General features: G+C 47.7%; 1 protein-coding gene across 1 annotated transcript in view; it reads left to right on the forward strand.

The window, feature by feature from the left end:
- The first annotated feature begins 307 nt into the window (after window positions 1–307).
- EDA (ectodysplasin A) overlaps window positions 308–16,761 on the forward strand; it is a 145,009-nt gene continuing 128,555 nt past the window's right edge. The window contains exons 1-2 of the mRNA XM_056859717.1: window positions 308–722; window positions 2,014–2,141. Of these exons, the coding sequence (XP_056715695.1) occupies window positions 308–722; window positions 2,014–2,141 (543 nt within the window). The remainder of the gene's footprint in view (window positions 723–2,013; window positions 2,142–16,761) is intronic.

Below are 16,761 nucleotides of genomic sequence, written 5' to 3' on the forward strand. Positions count from 1 at the left end.
GAGGGCTGGCGGGTCGCCCCAGGAGGGGGGACCAGCAACAGTTACTGTCAGAGAAGGATTCCTCCAGCTCCTCCGGGAGGAGGTGAGGTTACAAACCCTGCGTGCCTGAGGGGAGGCTGCGAGAAGGGGCCTCCAGCGAGCCTTCCTGGAGGGAGAGTCCTTGCAAGGGGCCGCGGGCTTGGGGGAGACCGCGGTTGTGGAAAGGCTGAGGGACAGGCTATTGCAGCAGTACCACCGCCTGGGCAACGGGCAACGAATCTCTCCTGGAGGGCGAGATTCCGGGCCCTATCCTGTACCCTTCACCGTCATGGAGGAACGAGTGGAGACAGCAAGTCCTACTCAACCCCGTTTCCGCCGAGAGACGGAAAGATCGTTTGCTGAAACGGTCAGTGTCTGGACCGCCGAGCTGGAAACACTGGCGTCCGTGCAGGCGTCAGAAGCACAGCCCAAGGGTCCTGCAACGCCGGGCAGCAACTGTCCACGAGACGCTGGCAGTTGCCCACACGAAGAAGACCTCGGTGATTGGATTACAAATTACCAGGGACCTCAACCCGGACAGACCGGGGAGGCCACAGAGGAAATCCAACGTCTGCGGACTCAAAACCAGGCATTGGAGGAGCACATAGCTCGGATGCAGAATCAAATGGATTTAATGTGGCAGGATTTAGGCAAAAGGCAGCGGGTTCAAACACTTGTGCCGACTCTGCCCCCTGGACAACCAGGTCAGCCAGGAGTGCTGTTCCAACCATTGTCAGGTGGGTCGCAGCGGACCTTTGCTCCGCTCCCCTCAACTCCACAACCGGAACATCTCCAACCAACGGGAGCGTCTGGACTATCGACGCTCATGCCAGCTCAGCCACCGCCAGCAACTGGCCAAACAGGACTACCTGGGGCACCCCAGCCGACGTCAAGGTCACCTGGGATGCCAGGAAAACCGGGGGTGCCACCGCTCGGAAGTGTAGCCCCACAGCAATGGCACTGGCAACCAGGGGGGCTGCAGCCCAGAGCCCCGGGGCAACCAGAGCCGCCCGGGAGTATGGGACCGTTTCCCGTAGCGCTGGAGGAAGTGAAAATCTGCCGACCGGACCTTTCCACAACTGAACAGAGGGCTAGGGAAGCGAAGCCGTGGCAGGAACAGGCAGCCCCAATGGTACCTGCACAACGGCAGTCGGCTGCTCTCGGTACAGAGCGAGCCCAACGGTTCAAGATGGGAGCCTGTCTAGTCTGGGGAACTATAGGCCATTTTGCCGCAGCCTGCCCATGGCGGCCTGAATGGCCAAACCCGAGTCAGGAGAGCTCAGCTCGGGAGGGAGGAAGCAGCCATCGGGAAACTGTCGGCGGACGCAAGATCCTTCCTGCTAGGTCTTCTGCATTGGATCTTACCACCTCATTACATGACCCCTCCGGGTCTCGGATTACAAATGCCGCCGCCTCAGGCGAGGACTACGCAGATTCCTTGGACGAGGAGGAAACCGAGGGGTTTCGGCCCTGAACTTGGTCCCAATGGGCGACCAATTAACGGAACAGCCTGAGAGAGCACCACAGCCCCTGGTGCCAGTGCAAACAAAGCCTCCACTAATGGTAAGAGATGTGGAGGACACTATGTATCTTGACGTTGTTTTGTAGTGTCGCAAAGGCCCCCCCCAATAACTGTTAAAACCATAGTAGACTCTGGGTGCGCCCGCACTTTAATTAGTGAGGAGACCTTCAAGGCCTTAAAGGTGAAAGCAGTGCCTCTCCCACAGCCCATCAAGTTCACCCAGATGGATGGAAGTGACATTTTGGGGACTGACCAAAGAACTGATGGGGTAGCCATGGGAGTGGGGGATCACTGGGAACAAATCCACTTCACCATAGTGCTGGGCATTCGTTATGCTGTGGTTTTGGTAGTGAATTGGCTTCGTGGTCATAGTCCCACTATAGACTGGGCAGCCAAAACAATTGAATTGGCTCAGCCGCAATGTGAATGTCACCGAAGGGAGGTGGCGGTTAAAGTCCCTGCCTTGCTGGCAGAAGACGGGGGTGCGTCCAACGTTTCTCAATTACCCCCCGAGTATCTGGACTTTGCAGATGTTTTTGATGTCAAAGAATGTGACATCCTACCCCCGCATCGCAGGACTGACGGTGCTATTGAGGTGGTGGTGGGGCAACAGTTAACCAAAAGCAAGATTTACCCAATGAGCCCCAAAGAGAAATCAGTGCTCAAAGATTTTATTGACAAGAATTTGGCTTGAGGATTTATTCGACCCTCTACTGCACCACATTGCGCCCCCGACTTCTTTTTGCGAAAAAAGACGGGCGACCTACGACTCTACCTAGACCAGGGGTCGCAAAAGTGCGGCTCCCGAGCTGCATGCGGCTCTTTGAGCCCTTGAGTGTGGCTCTTTCCATGTCCGGGCCCGGCTGAGTAGCGAAAGGGGCGGGAGAGAGTCTGCGCAGGAGGCGCTTGGGTTACGTAGGAGCGACCACGTGCCGCTGCTGCTGGCAGGCCTGCTGTGGGGAGAAGTCTGCGCAGGAGGCACTCGAATTACAAAGGAGCGACCACGTGCTGCTGCTGCTGGCTGGCCTGCTGTGGGGATTGGGGGTTTCTTAAGCAGCGGAGGGAGCAGCTGCCGTTTCGATATTTGCACGGTAAGCCCACCCGCTGCCTCCTGGCTTCTGCTGTTGGCTCCTCGAGTCCCTCTTCAGAAAGGCTCGAGAGAAAATCTCATTGCTTTGGACGTGCTTCGCCCAGACGAGGAAGCCCCGCTCAGCGCCTTTCTCGCTTGAGGCCGCCCGCAGCCCGGAGGGGAGGGGGAGGCAGAGAGCGAGCTGCCCCGGCGGCCGCCACCTCCCCCCTCCCTGCCGCGCGGGCCTCTCTTTCGGTACGGCCGCTCTCGCCCCCAGGGCTGCAGAGCGGGCCCAGGGCCGTGCTCAGGCTGCCCCTGGGAGGGGGGAGGGGGCTGGCGCCGTGGCCTCAAGGGAGGGAGGGAGGAAGGGGTAGTTGGGGGACTCTCCTTTCTCCCCCCCGTGGAAGCCGCCTGGGCGCGCGGCCCTGCCTGCCTGCCCCCCAGCTGGGGGGGGGGCTCCTCCAGCCAAGCCACCTTGCCCAGGCACCCGCCTGCCTGCCCTGAATCTGGAGCCCGTCGGTCCCAGAATGGTGTGGGGGGATGAGCACCTGCCCCTCCCTCTGGCCAGGAGGGAACTGGCATGTCCGTGGCGGGGGGACTGTGCATCTCCCCCTTGTTTGTTTGCGTGGAACACACACACATACCGGGGACCTGCTGGCCTCTTCCTCTGTGCCTGGGATCCCTGGACATCTGGACCCTCACTGGGTGATGGTGTGTGTGGGGGGAGAAAACAGTGGGCCTTTTTGTCTGGCAATTGTTAGCCCTCCCCTGGCCTATTACTACAGGTTTCCCCTCTTCCTGCTACTTTGTGCCTCTTTCAAAAGGAACCGGGGGGGGGGGGTTACACTCTCCCCACAACCATTCACCACCCCACTGTGCAGTAGGTGCTCTACTGGTTTCCACTTCTGCTAAATTTTAATTAAAGTTTATTAAGTTAATAAACAGTGTACCTATCTATATAGTTTGAGTTTAAAAAATTTGGCTCTCAAAAGAAATCTCAATCGTTGTACTGTTGATATTTGGCTCTCTTGACTAATGAGTTTGGCGACCACTGGCCTAGACTTTCGCAAACTCAATGCAGTTACCCAAACCAACGCCTACCCCATCCCCTTAATCTCAGATTTGTTAAGCCAATTGAAAGAGGGGCACGTTTTCACTAAATTGGACTTAGTTGAAGCATACTACCGAGTTAGGATCCGAGATGGAGATGAGCCATCAACTGCCTTTTCCAGCTGTTTTGGAATATTTGAATACCTAGTAATGTCCTTCGGGTTGAAAGGGGCCCCGGGGGTGTTCATGCAACTAATCAATGAGGTTCTCCATGATTTGTTGTTTAAGGGAGTAGTAGTTTATCTGGATGACATTCTTATTTATTCGAAAACTATGAATGAGCACGTTGCCTTGGTCAAAACGGTTTTGCAACGCTTCAGAGAAAACCATCTCTATGCTAAAGTTTCCAAGTGTGAGTTTCATCGGAAACAACTGACCTTCCTGGGTTATAAAATTTCACACCACGGTTTAGCCATGGATCCCGACAAGGTGCATGCGGTGATAGACTGGGAACCACCCTCCACACGCAAACAGGTGCAGAAATTTATCGGGTTCACTAATTTTTATCGGGGGTTCCTCAGCAACTTTGCGCATGTGGTACTACCTATTACTGACCTCTTAAAAAACCAAAGGGAAGGGAGTTGCTGCGACTCACCCCTCCGCTCGGGTGGAGTGGACCCCGGAATATCAACGAGCATTTGAGACTTTAAAATGTTTGTTCACAACCAAGCCGGTGCTGAAGCACCCGGATCGTGAACAGCCATTCATAGTTCAAGTTGACGCTTCCGACGTAGCCATGGGAGGGGCCCTCTTGCAAGAGGGAATGGACGGCCGTTTGCACCCCTATGCCTAGTTCTCTAAAAAATTATCTCAGTCTGAACTCAACTGGCCGATTTGGGAAAAGGAAGCAGCAGCGGTGAAACACGCTCTCACCGTATGGAGACACTTCCTTGAAGGTTCTGCCATCCCTTTCCAGGTTTGGACCGATCACAAAAATCTGGAAGCCCTAACTGGGACTCGTAAGTTCACCGCAAAACAGGTTAGATGGGCAAATTTCTTCTCCAGGTTCCAGTTCCAAATCAAACATGTGCCAGCAAAACATAACCTGCTAGCCAACGCACTATCCTGGCTTCCGCAATACCCAAACAAAATAAAACGTCCCACGGAGTCACTGTTTATTCCCGCTCAGAGGGGCCTTCTACCTACTTTAGCAGTACAAACTCGAGTCCAAGCCCAAAGGTCCCAAACCATTGCAGATGCATCGCCCCCATCTAACATGATAAACCCTTCTCAGATTCAACAGTCGCTTAAGGACCCAGGAGGCTCTCTCCCCGCTAACCCTCATAGCAGGACCAATCCTGCCCTTCCGGAGGGGTTGTCTGAGTCCTTCCAAGACACGCTGATCTGCAGCTACCAGACTGAGCTTGAAGCCAATGTTTTACCTACAGGTCTCGAGAAGAAGGGGGAGCTGTGGTTTAAGCCCTCCTGGCAGGACCAATCCTACCCTTCCGGAAGGGTTGTCTGAGTCCTTCCAAGATGTGCTGATCCGCAGCTACCAGGCTGAGCTTGAAGCCAATGTTTTACCTACAGGTCTCGAGAAGAAGGGGGAGCTGTGGTTTAAGGATACTATATGTACCTAGTGTGTTTTTTAAGACTGGCTCATGGTGCTAAAACGGCAGGGCATTTCGGGTTTGTCAAGACTTTACACTTACTCTGGTGACAATTTTGGTGGACGGGGATGCGGACAGACTTAGACTCTTTCATCCGCAGCTGTCCAGTGTGCGCCACAGCCAAACGCCCCCCGGGGAAGCCTCCTAGATTATTGCAACCCTTGGAAACGCCCCAAGGACCATGGGAAGTTATTGCTATGGATTTCATGACTGATCTGCCCCTTAGTCAGGGAAAGACGGTATTGTGGGTGGTCACAGACCTCTTTTCCAAACAAGTGCATTTGATTCCCTGCGCGGGCATGCCTTCCGCTCTGAAATTGGCTCGTTTATTTGTGTCTAATATCTTCAAACACCACAGTTTCCCGCGCAAGATAATTAGCAACCGCGGATCAGTGTTTGTCGCCAAGTTCTGGAAAGCTTTCCTTAAGCTAGTTGGAGTGGAGCAGGGTCTGTCAAGTGCATTCCACCCCCAAACTGATGGACAAACTGAGAGAGTTAATGCCGTATTGGAATGCTACCTACGTTGTTATGTGAATTACCACCAAGATGATTGGGTAGATCTGTTGCCTTTTGCTGAGTATGCGTATAATAACTCCGTCCATCAGTCCACTGGTTTCAGCCCATTTCATATTGTCCATGGTAAAGAATTCAGACCCTATGGTCATGTAGATGTCTCTGGGGAGGAGGGTGGCCCCGAAGTTTCGGAATGGGTCCAAACCATCCAAACCACATGGCCCTGGTTAACGCGAAACTTGGAAGGGCCAAATGGAAATACAAAGCTCAAGCCGATAAACGTCGGTCACCTGGCTGGGAACTTGGGGTGGGGGATCTGGTGTATCTCTCTACCAAGAATTTGCGATCTCTACGACCCTCCAAAAAACTGAGTGAGAAATATGTCAGCCCGTTTCCTATAGCCAGAATAATTAACCCAGTTACTGTGGAACTAACCCTTCCCAAAGCTTTGAGGAGGGTCCATCCAGTATTTCATGTAAGCCTACTAAAAACAGTATGTACCCTCTCCCCAATGGCATCCTGAAAGTCTCCAAGAGGTGCCTGAGATGGGGGGGGGGAAGGAACACTGTGAAATCTCCAAAACCCTCGATTCTCGTATTCATCGAGGGGGTGTGGAATACCTCGTTCGTTGGAAACATTTTGGTCCCGCCCAAGATGAATGGGTAAAACATCGTCATGTCTCCGCCCCCCGTCTGGTTTGCCAGTTTCATGTATCCTATCCGGATAAACCCTCTCCACCGGACATGGCGGGAAGGGGGTCTTAAGGGGGGCAGAATGTCAGGCACTGGCCTGAGAATCATACCCCGAGAGCAGATGACTCTTCAAGGACTTTGAGTTATGCAGCTATGTTTATGTTTTGTCTGCGGAGGCCTCTGAGAGCGTGATAACGATAAGCCTTCCTGGGAACCAGGGGTCACCCTGACAACCAGGGATCGCCCTGGCAACCGTCATATTTGTAGATTGCCTTTATTATATTTTACCCTGTTCCTATTTCCCCATTGAAGTCCATGAATCCCTTGCGTTAGTTACTGCTCCTCACTGTGTTTTCCTTAATAAACCTGCTTCTTAGGAGATTTTCCTGGTCGACTGGTTTTTGGGAATAGCCAAGTGAACTCAGACCTGACACCACGCCTCCCCCCTTTGCCGGCATGGCCTCTCCGTGACACAGGCCACGGCGTAGAGAGGCCGTGCTGGTGCAGGGGGCGTTCTGGGGGGAGGAGCCACCTACCCGGCGGCTTCCTATCCTGTTTTGGCCCTCGCCGCCGGGGACAGCCTCGCTGTTCCCTATGAGGTGAAAGGCCCCGGTAAAACAAAAAAAAAAAAGCCACGAAATGGCTCTTTTTTTGGTGTGCAGCATGCACGATTCAGCTTAGGAAGAGGCACCAACGTGCCTCTTCCCCACCGACTCCACACGCCGCATTTTCAGGAATGGGCTGATAGTGTTCAATTCAAAAAAACTTTTAATTTCCTCATGACACTGTTTTAGGATGTCTCGGTGAAGAAGCAAATTATCGTTCATCCTCTTCTTTCTCCTTGCAGCTTTATCTAGAGTGATTATAATCTGCAAAGGTTGCGGGTAAAATAGAAACGTCTTCCAAATTATTGAGCAAAGTATTGGATATCCATCCTAAGTCAATCCTTGAGTAAGAGTTGTGTCTGTTGGAAAAGAAGGCATAGTCTCTCTCTTTTGGGTGCGTAAATCTCCATGCATCTGTTAGTCTCCAGTCTTGTAAAAATTGAAAATCTTTGGCATTTTGCCCCCTTTAAATTTGAATGATTTGTCCTGTTTTATATCCATAACACCATTCATATCTCCGTCAATAAGCATTTCTCCTTGATGAAAATTGAGTAAATCCTCAAAGAATTTCTTGAAAAACTTTTCCTTTGCCTGATTTGGTGCATAAATGTTTGCAAATGTGTATTTCCTGCCATTAGCCCCTTGAGTTAGGCTCAGCTCTCCTTGAGTGATCTGCTCTGCATGTGTGTTGAGCCAGGGATTCACTGACTGTCCTTGGGGAGGAGTCTCAGCCTTCACCGTAAAACAGGGGAATCTTTTCAGGAATATGTTCTGAGATAAATACTCAATTCCTTAAAAACATTCATATGGCTTGATGTCTGTAGCTGGACTTGCCTGCTTAGGTTATCTCCCCCGTGTGCACTTTGTGGCTGTGCCCCAGTCGCAGTCTGGCTCATCTTTGGTTGATCTGTGGTGCTTGGACATCAGGGGTGGATGGATGTGCCTTGAGAAAGGGCATTTGGACAGCTGCTATGTGTGCTTACGCAGTAGTAGGCCAGTGATACTCCATGGCTCGGGAGCTGCTCGTGGCTCCTCTACGCACCATTCCCCACAGCACCTGCTCCAACCAAGGCCCAGGAAATTGGGCCATTTCTTTAGAAACTGGAGCAATTTCATCATTACGGTGGGCTCAAGGCGAAACCTTAAAAAAAACACAACACAGCTCACTCATGCCGATTATATCAAAGTTGTTCATATGTAGCAGTTTTTTGTTTGAGGTTAAGACAGCTGTATAAAATAATGGAATGGGGTAGACCACTGTTGAATGCTATCCCATTAAAAATCCTCAGTAGTGGGGAAAGATAACTGTGACTGCTCAGAGGTACTCTGGTAGTTAAAAGGGTTATATATTGTTCTTTGGGGTGCTGCCCAGGGCATGCCGTAGTCCTGGGGGTCTTTTGGTTGAGGGGAATTGTGAACTTCTCTGTAGAGTGCTGCTGTAGAAGAAAAGCCTCTCTCTTTAACCCCCAAGCCTTTTCTGTTATATACAACAAAACAGCAGTCCTATAGATGTGAGCTCTGACTCACAAAAGCTTATGCTGAAATGGTCTTTGAGGTGTCACTGTGGCTTCCTGTTTTATCATGTGGATGAGGATAATTCACAGTAGACATAACTTCCAAAGGACTTTAAGAAGAGAAGGGCTTTTGACAAGGTCTCTCCCCAAAGCCCCCTGAATGCATTTGGAAGTCATAAATTAAGAGGACAGGTATCCCCTCATGAATTAGTAACTGGTTGTGTGGCAGTGAGTAAGAGGAAATGTACAATTGTTGCTGTGGAGGCAGGTGAGCCACACCATGGCTGTAAGAGGTGTTAGCAAAGTGGCAAGATGGCTGTACAGGCTTGGAAGGGCACTGAAAACCTGGAGAACAAAAAAGGGGAAATAGAGTTTGAGTGGAGTAGCACAGATACCTGGGAGAAGGAGCTGACACACTCAAGGAGTCACAATAATACCAGGCACCCAGTAATACCTATTCCTAGAAGCCCACCTCAAGAGCCAGATTCGCCAAGTAATTACATGCTGTGTTACATACACCACTCAGGAGGGGAGGCCGGAGGTGTGGCACAAGGGGGACCAGGCTTCCAAACAAAAGATTTATTATTTTATTTTTAAAGAAGGGAGGAAGCGAGGGTGGGGCTGGTGGGAAACCACTGCTGGGTGAAAGTGGCAAGGCAGAGCAGGGAAAGGGTGGGTCAGGTTCCTGGGAATGTTTCCAGAAAAGGTCACAGAGGGGACGTCTCTAAGTGGGGGTGGAGTGTGTTTGAGGGGAGTCTGGATCTGATGTCTGCCTTTGGCTGGGAGCTGCAAAGAGTCTTGTGTTGTTGGGATGGTCAGACCTGTTTGTGGGGAATGCAGGTGCGGGCATTTCTTCCGCAGAATGCTGACCCTTTTGCCACTAAAGGCACACCTATGAGGCTTTGAGTAATTATGTGATAGCTGGACACTGGGAAGACTGTCCTGTTTGCTAGGTGTAATTGCATTAGACAAAATGCTTGGTTAGTCCCTTACACCTTTGTTGTGTTAAATGGGCAACCACATGCAGTGTGAGGGGAAGGAGAAACTGTTCCCTGTCAAAATGCATTTTGTGTGTGTGTGTGTGTGTGTGCGCGCACACGTGTGTAGACAAACCAGAATGGAGAGTTGTTGACAACAGGTGGGCATCATTAAAGGCAATTGGTAGCTGCTGACCAGAGATGTGAAGGCCCAGGAAATGGAAAAATTTTGAACTCCCCCCACCCCCAAGGACTTCAAGAATTATTTTTGTTTAACTGTAAATAATTATGGATGCAAATAATATACTATAATGTGTTCAATGATAATTAAATAAAATACATAATTTAAAACAAGTACAATAATGAAATAAAGAGTCCAGTGTTTTCACTGTTATAAAGTTTAGCATGATAGCCAAAAATGCTGATAGTCCTGCCTGTTGTGACTATGAGAGAGTTTCTGGTGAAATAGTGTACGTGCTTTTGCTTACTACAGAATTTATTTTCTTGCAGCTCCTTGTCAAGTGTCAAGCATGCAAATTTCCTTATAGGAAATGAAGATATTTGTACTTCTAAGTACTATAAATTTGCCTAATAGGACAATATTGTATGCTAAGTTACAAATGGTGTGTTTTATGTTGTTAGATCAGTAAAAGAAGTGCATGTTAGATAGGAATGTAAATATTGCATATATTTCAGACCCCCCCCCCCCAAAAAAAACAAATTCCTGTTCCCCCCACCCCCTCCACACACTTCCACCCCTTGGCTTCAAAATGTTTGGAAATTTTATATCTCTACTGCTGACTTCTTTTACATCTCACTGGGGTCTGCCAAACAAGGGCAAAATGCTTGATTTGCCAACAAGTAGGTTAGATGGTGCTGTAACCTGGATGGCCCAGGCTAGCCTGATCTCGTCAGATCTCAGAAGCTAAGCAGGGCTGGCCCTGGCTAGTATTTGGATGGGCAACCTCCAAGGAATACCAGGGTTGTGACGTGGAGGCAGGCGATAGGAAACCACCTCTGAACATCTCTTGCCTTGAAAACCCCACCAGGGGTTGCAATAAGTCAGCTGTGACTTGATGGCAAAACAACAACAACAAAAACTAAGGTAGATGTTAATTGTGTTTAGCTTGTATTTGTAACAGAAGGAGAGGGGAAGCAGAGGAGGCGTGGGGCATGCTGATGGAACACGGGGAGACTGCGTATGTATGAGGAGAAAGGAGTTGCTGCCCCCGAAGCTGCCCCCGAAGCTGCCCCCCCGTTGCTCAGGGAAGGCGTGCTCGCGAGCAGAAGGAGGACACACTGGTGGGGACTGAAATCATATGTAGCTGGCAATGGGCTGGAGAGGCGGCGCAGGGCTCTGCTGAAAAGCAGCCACTCACCACCTGGGCTGGCGGGGGTGGGACTCTCCCGCACCTCCCTCTGGCCCTGGGCGAGCGCGCCCATGGACTTCAGAGTTGAGGGGGTGATTTGAGTCAGATCCCTGTTGCCTGCAGACTCTGAAGTCCATAGACTTCTAGAAGCTGCAGGGGAAGCTGCGGGGGTGATGGCAGGAAGGGCGTGCCTGGCCCCCGCAGGAGCCTTGTTGTGTTCGGGAAAGGATGGGAGTGGTGGCAGGGAGGGTGCGCCTATCTTGCAGGGGCCTTGCAGCACCCAGGCGGCTGCGGGGGGGGGGGGGGGGAATGGGCCTTGGCTCGCCGGCTGGAGAATAGCCCTCCGGGGGCCAGATCCGGCCTGCGGGCCGCATGTTTGACACCCCTGGCATAGATTCTGAGCTGGTGGGTAATGCACACAGCATACAATTCACACCTCACATTCAGTTTGCTTATTCTACCCCTGCTTTAATTGGAACACTTGTCTTGATTTCATAGAACTGTGAAATTGTTTATGTATTTTTGATACACAGTGTTATCACTGATGAAGGTGTTGGCTGGGACATGTTTGGGACAGGTTTGGTTTATGCATATATTGAATGTTAATAGGCATTTTATTAAATGTTCAGTTTGAAAAGGTCTGTGTTAGTTATGGTCAGTTTGTGGTTTATAAACTAAACATCTTGATTAAGAAACTTATTTTTTTTTAACTTAAAAAATTTGCAACAGGTTGTTTATGTTCTTATGCTTAGTCAATCTTTTACAGCCCCCTCCTTTCAGTTTTTGAAAACATCATATCAAGTGATGGACAGAATTGCCAGCTCTACAGGCTGGCACGTAGCCAGGAAGGATGAGATATCAGAAGGTCTTTAATATTATGTTGACTCTTGAATGACACTTAGGATCTTTGGCCGTAACTTAGGAGGTCTTGAACTGAATGGAATATGGTTGTCCAGCTCTACGCCGCTTGGGAAGAGGCTGTGGCTCAATGACAGAGCATCTGCTTTGTATGAAGACCCCCCCCCCCAGTTCAGTCCCTGGCATCTCCAGTGTAAACACTAGAGACAGCCCTCTGACTAAGACCCAGGAGAGCTGCTGCCAGTCTGAGTAGACAACACTGACTAAGACAGGCCAGTGATCTGACTCTTGGTATAAAGTAGTGTCGGGCTTTCCTGTGCACCTGATCTGCCTTAACTTGAGAGGAGATTCTTTGCCACTTAACACTTAAAGATGCTGTATAATTTTTGCACAAAAGATGCTTTCTTGAATGAATTGCTTGCTGATTTACTGTCATTTTGAACTGACTGTCTGAAATAAGCCACTAAACCTGTGGGATGTTTACAAGACCTGGCAACATTCCTATCACCTGGCCTTCGGAATTATGCTGTCTCTGGACATGAAGACACTGTTTAATGATCATGGCTATTGTCTGTTGAAGGATGTGTCTGCCAGGAATTTGGCTGACTGAAAGCGAGTGGCCGTTGTTGCTTTCTGTGGCAGAGAATTCCTTGCATCTTTGTGTATTGTGCAGGGATGTGAGCAACTTGTTAGAACATTTTCCATTACTATGGTTTTCTTTAGAATAGTTTCATAATATTAGCTTGGTAATTTCATGACTGAGTTCTGGCCAGTGGGAACAGTGTCAGAGTTGTAATTAACTTTTACTAGGTGTCGCTTCTGGGAAGCATATGCATTAATTATTTTTATCTTCCTGGGAAGTGCATGCATTAATTATTTATCTCTTATACCTAATGTTTGTTTTATTTTGTTTTATTTTGTTTTGCTAAATAAATGTCAAATGTATTAGATCAAATGGTGTCAATAACTGCAGAAAATATTTCCCTTCTGAATTTTTCCGGAAACTCTGTACTGTATTGAAAATTGTTCCAATCTATTTGCTTAGGAACATAACACAATTTTTTAATGAGATATACATACAAACATTTCTGGGAAATTTTGAGAGACATTTTGAGAGTGTTGATGTTGTGTATGTAATAGCATGTCCTTTTGTCTGTTCTCAGCCTATTGTTGGTTGATATCATTAGGAAAAACCAGTTTCTACACAGTTGCCATGTCATGCATAATTCTGTAAACCTTCCTCCCACTTCAGATCCTCCCGCCATGCCCAGAAAAGCCCAAGTACTTTCGCCTTTCCTTGTGGAGATCATTTTAGTTTCCTGTTTTAACTTTTCCAGTGAGCTGAGGTAACTAGGACCCTGTTCCAAGCTCCGCCAAGCCATGGATTTAAATAAAAGTGTTCTGATATTGCCAAATCTAGCCTGATCTTAATTTGTGAGCAGAACACTTTGCAGTTCTTTCAACAGAAGGTGCTCCTATGGTGGAAGGCATTAAGGCACTAAATGTACAAAAGTTCATGTGGATCTTGGCAGTCTTCTCCTGCCTGTGGGCTTTGTGGAACTAATCCAGAAAATAAATTTTGGAGTCAACACAACCTTAAACTCTAAGGGTTCAGCTGAATTCTTGCCAGCCATTACCTATTTCCAAAGAAAGTCTAAAGTATTTTTTTTAATTTCCTGTTTCAATTTATTTCACCCAACTGAGAAATGGCTTTTCTTAGCAAGGGGCTCAAGTTTACTTTGAATGTTTGTTTTGTAAAAGAATTAAGACATATCTGATATGGTTCCCATGGTGTCTTGGTGAAACTAAATTCATGTTGGCTGGCTAAACTATTAGCAAGTATTGACTGTGCTAGATAACTGCAACATGCACTTAGTATTCCGATTAATAAAATGGGATTTCTTCCATGCTGTCGATCTGGGGGTCAGGGGGCACCTGCGAGGGAACTGTGGCGTCTCCTTCGGTCTGCCACGCAACATCCAAAGGTGGCCTAGATGGAATCTGACTTCTGTGCCAAGAAAATAATGTCTTGAGCAAATACACAGATTTGCTTTTCTCTCCAACCACAAGGGCTAGAAAATTGATGCTTCCTTGAAGCAGTTTCTGCTTCTGTGGAAGCCAGTCCTACACTGGCCTGCTTGTGTCTGTGTAACGTACTGCCCTTATAATAGAACCTCACACAGGAATAAGAGCCAGAATTGTTGGGGGAAATTGAAGTATGTACAATACTTACCTTTCTATCAAACCTAAACTTATTTTACCGATTGAACAACATAAAATACATCATTTATAACTTGGCTAGCATAGAAAATTGTACTATGTAGCATACTGATGGGATTTAAAAGAATAATATCTTTGTTTTCTTTGAGAAAAATGGGAAGTAAACCGAATACTTGAGAAACAGTTGCTGTATCTATCTTACCTTGAATCTTTAATTTTTGCCATCCTGAGACGTGCAAGAAAGTAAAAGTTGAAGGTAGAAAACAAATTCTGTAGTAAACAGAAGAGAGTATCTTATTTGGACGGGTACTGCCAGTCATGATAGGGTAGGGCTACCAGCACATATCGATACATGCAGAACAATTAAATTGAACAAAGCGCATAAACAGGAAGGAGGATCAGTGAGTGTCAGTGAAGGTTGCCAAACAAAACAGAGAAGTGCTTGCCCTCTGATGGGAGACAGTGATAGAGGGAGCAGACAAATTTCTCCTTCCTGGGGAGGGGGGTTCCAGCATTTTCCTCACCTGGCTCCTCCAGCTCCACCAGCCCCAGCCATCTCATGGTCTTGTGTTCTCCCAAATGCCTGTGTCCTTTTCTCCCTTTGGCTGCAACTCTGTGGTGCCAACTGTTTCTTTTCAAACCCTTCCTCATAATCCACCTTTTCTGTGAAGTCTTTGGCACACTCCCATCTCTCCCTCCTTCCTATTTTCTCTCTAAATGTTAGGTTTTATTATGCAACTTGCATGATGTGCATTGATGGTGCTCTGTGCATAATAAAACTATTAGCTCTGTTGCGTCTCTTACGAAATCCTAGTGACTTCAGCAAAATCAGGTTATGTTGTGTGGCACCGATAGCAATATTCTTGATTGTAAGCCTGCACACTAACATTGGTGCTCTTGTTTTGTATAGTAAGGTCTCAGTTGTATGTCTGGTTACTTAGGAGCAAGTTCCATTAAAGCTGGTCAGATCTCTTTCTAAGCATGCATGTGTGTGTGTGTGTGTGATATATATAAAACCCAAGTCTGCCCCCTGCCTGCAGATACTTAAATCCACAGATAGGGGGCAGACCGACCCCCAACAGGTTTTTCTGCAGACCTGGGGGACCCCCTGGGTCTGCAGAAAACTCTGAAAATTAAAAAAAAAACATATTGAGGGGTTTAATCCCTGATTTAAAAAAAACACACCCAGCATAGTCTGCATGCACAGACCACGCACTTGCTGTTCAGATGAGGTGGACACTGGCAGTCTCACTGGGCCCGGGTTGGTGGTGGTGATGGGAGGGGGGGGGGAAAGCCTCAGCGGGCTTCCAGCAGAGGCTGAGAGCCTCGCTGGGCCCAGAATCGGCAGCAGCGATGGGGTGGGGGAGATCCCCCTTAAAGAGTTTATATATATATATATATATATATATATATATATATATATATATATATATATATATATATATATATATATATATATATATATATATCAGAGTATTAGTGTTGTTCGTGTTTTTTTAAACTGAAGTGGTAGAGCTAAAAATGTGCTTATGCATGTGCTTACACATAACTCCTCTGAGTTCTGACTTGCTTGATCCATAGGCAAGCTGTATATTTGTTCATGTCTGTAAAATTGAATGTTATGCTTGAGAATGCTGGCACAGCATTCTGTTCCTTAAAAATTGTAAATGGTGGAAAAAAGAACTGTCAGGTGTGGATTCAGTGGTTGACCTTGGGCCAATTACTTACCAGACTCGGTGTTCCTTATTTGTAAAATCAGCTGTATTAACTTAGTTGCCTTTTAAGAGATTTGGGCAACTCTCCTGTCTGGTTTTTGATTTTGATGTTAGAACCTCAAATGTCGATTTGCATTTGTACACATGTGTAATCCTCATGAATGGGATGCAAGACATAACATGTTATGTTCTTCCATGTCCTGGGCTACCATTTTCCATCTTGCTTCAGTCCTTGAGTCCCTGTTCTCTGCCTGACTCTGTCTAGTGAACCTCTGCTTTGGGTCTGCTTGATAGACTTGGGGTTATAGCAGAGAGAGAGAGAGAGAGAGAGACAGACAGACCTGGCAACCATGAGGTCTGCTTGTCCCACTCAAACTCTTAACACTCTTCTGGCTCCATTTGCTAAGGGATTATAGCAGGTGATGAGAGAACTGCTTTTCTCCATGACTGATCTTGTCTGATAAAGCTTTCTTGGACCATAGCTTCCGATCATTAACTACTTAAACTAATTTGAGAACACTTTTATTTGCAATATGCCATACTGTGATGGTTCACAATAAAGCTAACAGTGCATTGTGCTCTTTTCTAGTGTATGTTATTTTCTTGGACACTTGATGGCTTCTAATGCTTTGGGTTTGCTAGATGCTTGGCAGTAATTCTAAAAACTGTGTGTGTGTGTATTCTATAGTTATTGCTTTAAGGAAAGTATATATGTTTAAACAGAATGACCAACCATTTTGATTGTAAAGAGTCAAAAAGGTCAACCACTGTAAAGTACTTGCACGAATATCAGCATCGTATTAAATTGTACAGAGCTTGGCTGTAGGACTAGTTAACCAGAAAATATTTTATCTAGGATAATCAGACTGAATTTTTTATTTGACACAAACTTGTGCAAGGCTGGGTTCTGCATTCTTATCCCGCCCTTTCCCATCCCACATCTTTTGAAAGTGAGGGAGGCATATGTC

The sequence above is a fragment of the Euleptes europaea genome, chromosome 13 (genome assembly GCF_029931775.1).
Source record: "Euleptes europaea isolate rEulEur1 chromosome 13, rEulEur1.hap1, whole genome shotgun sequence".
In the NCBI taxonomy this organism is placed as follows: Eukaryota; Metazoa; Chordata; class Lepidosauria; order Squamata; family Sphaerodactylidae; genus Euleptes; species Euleptes europaea.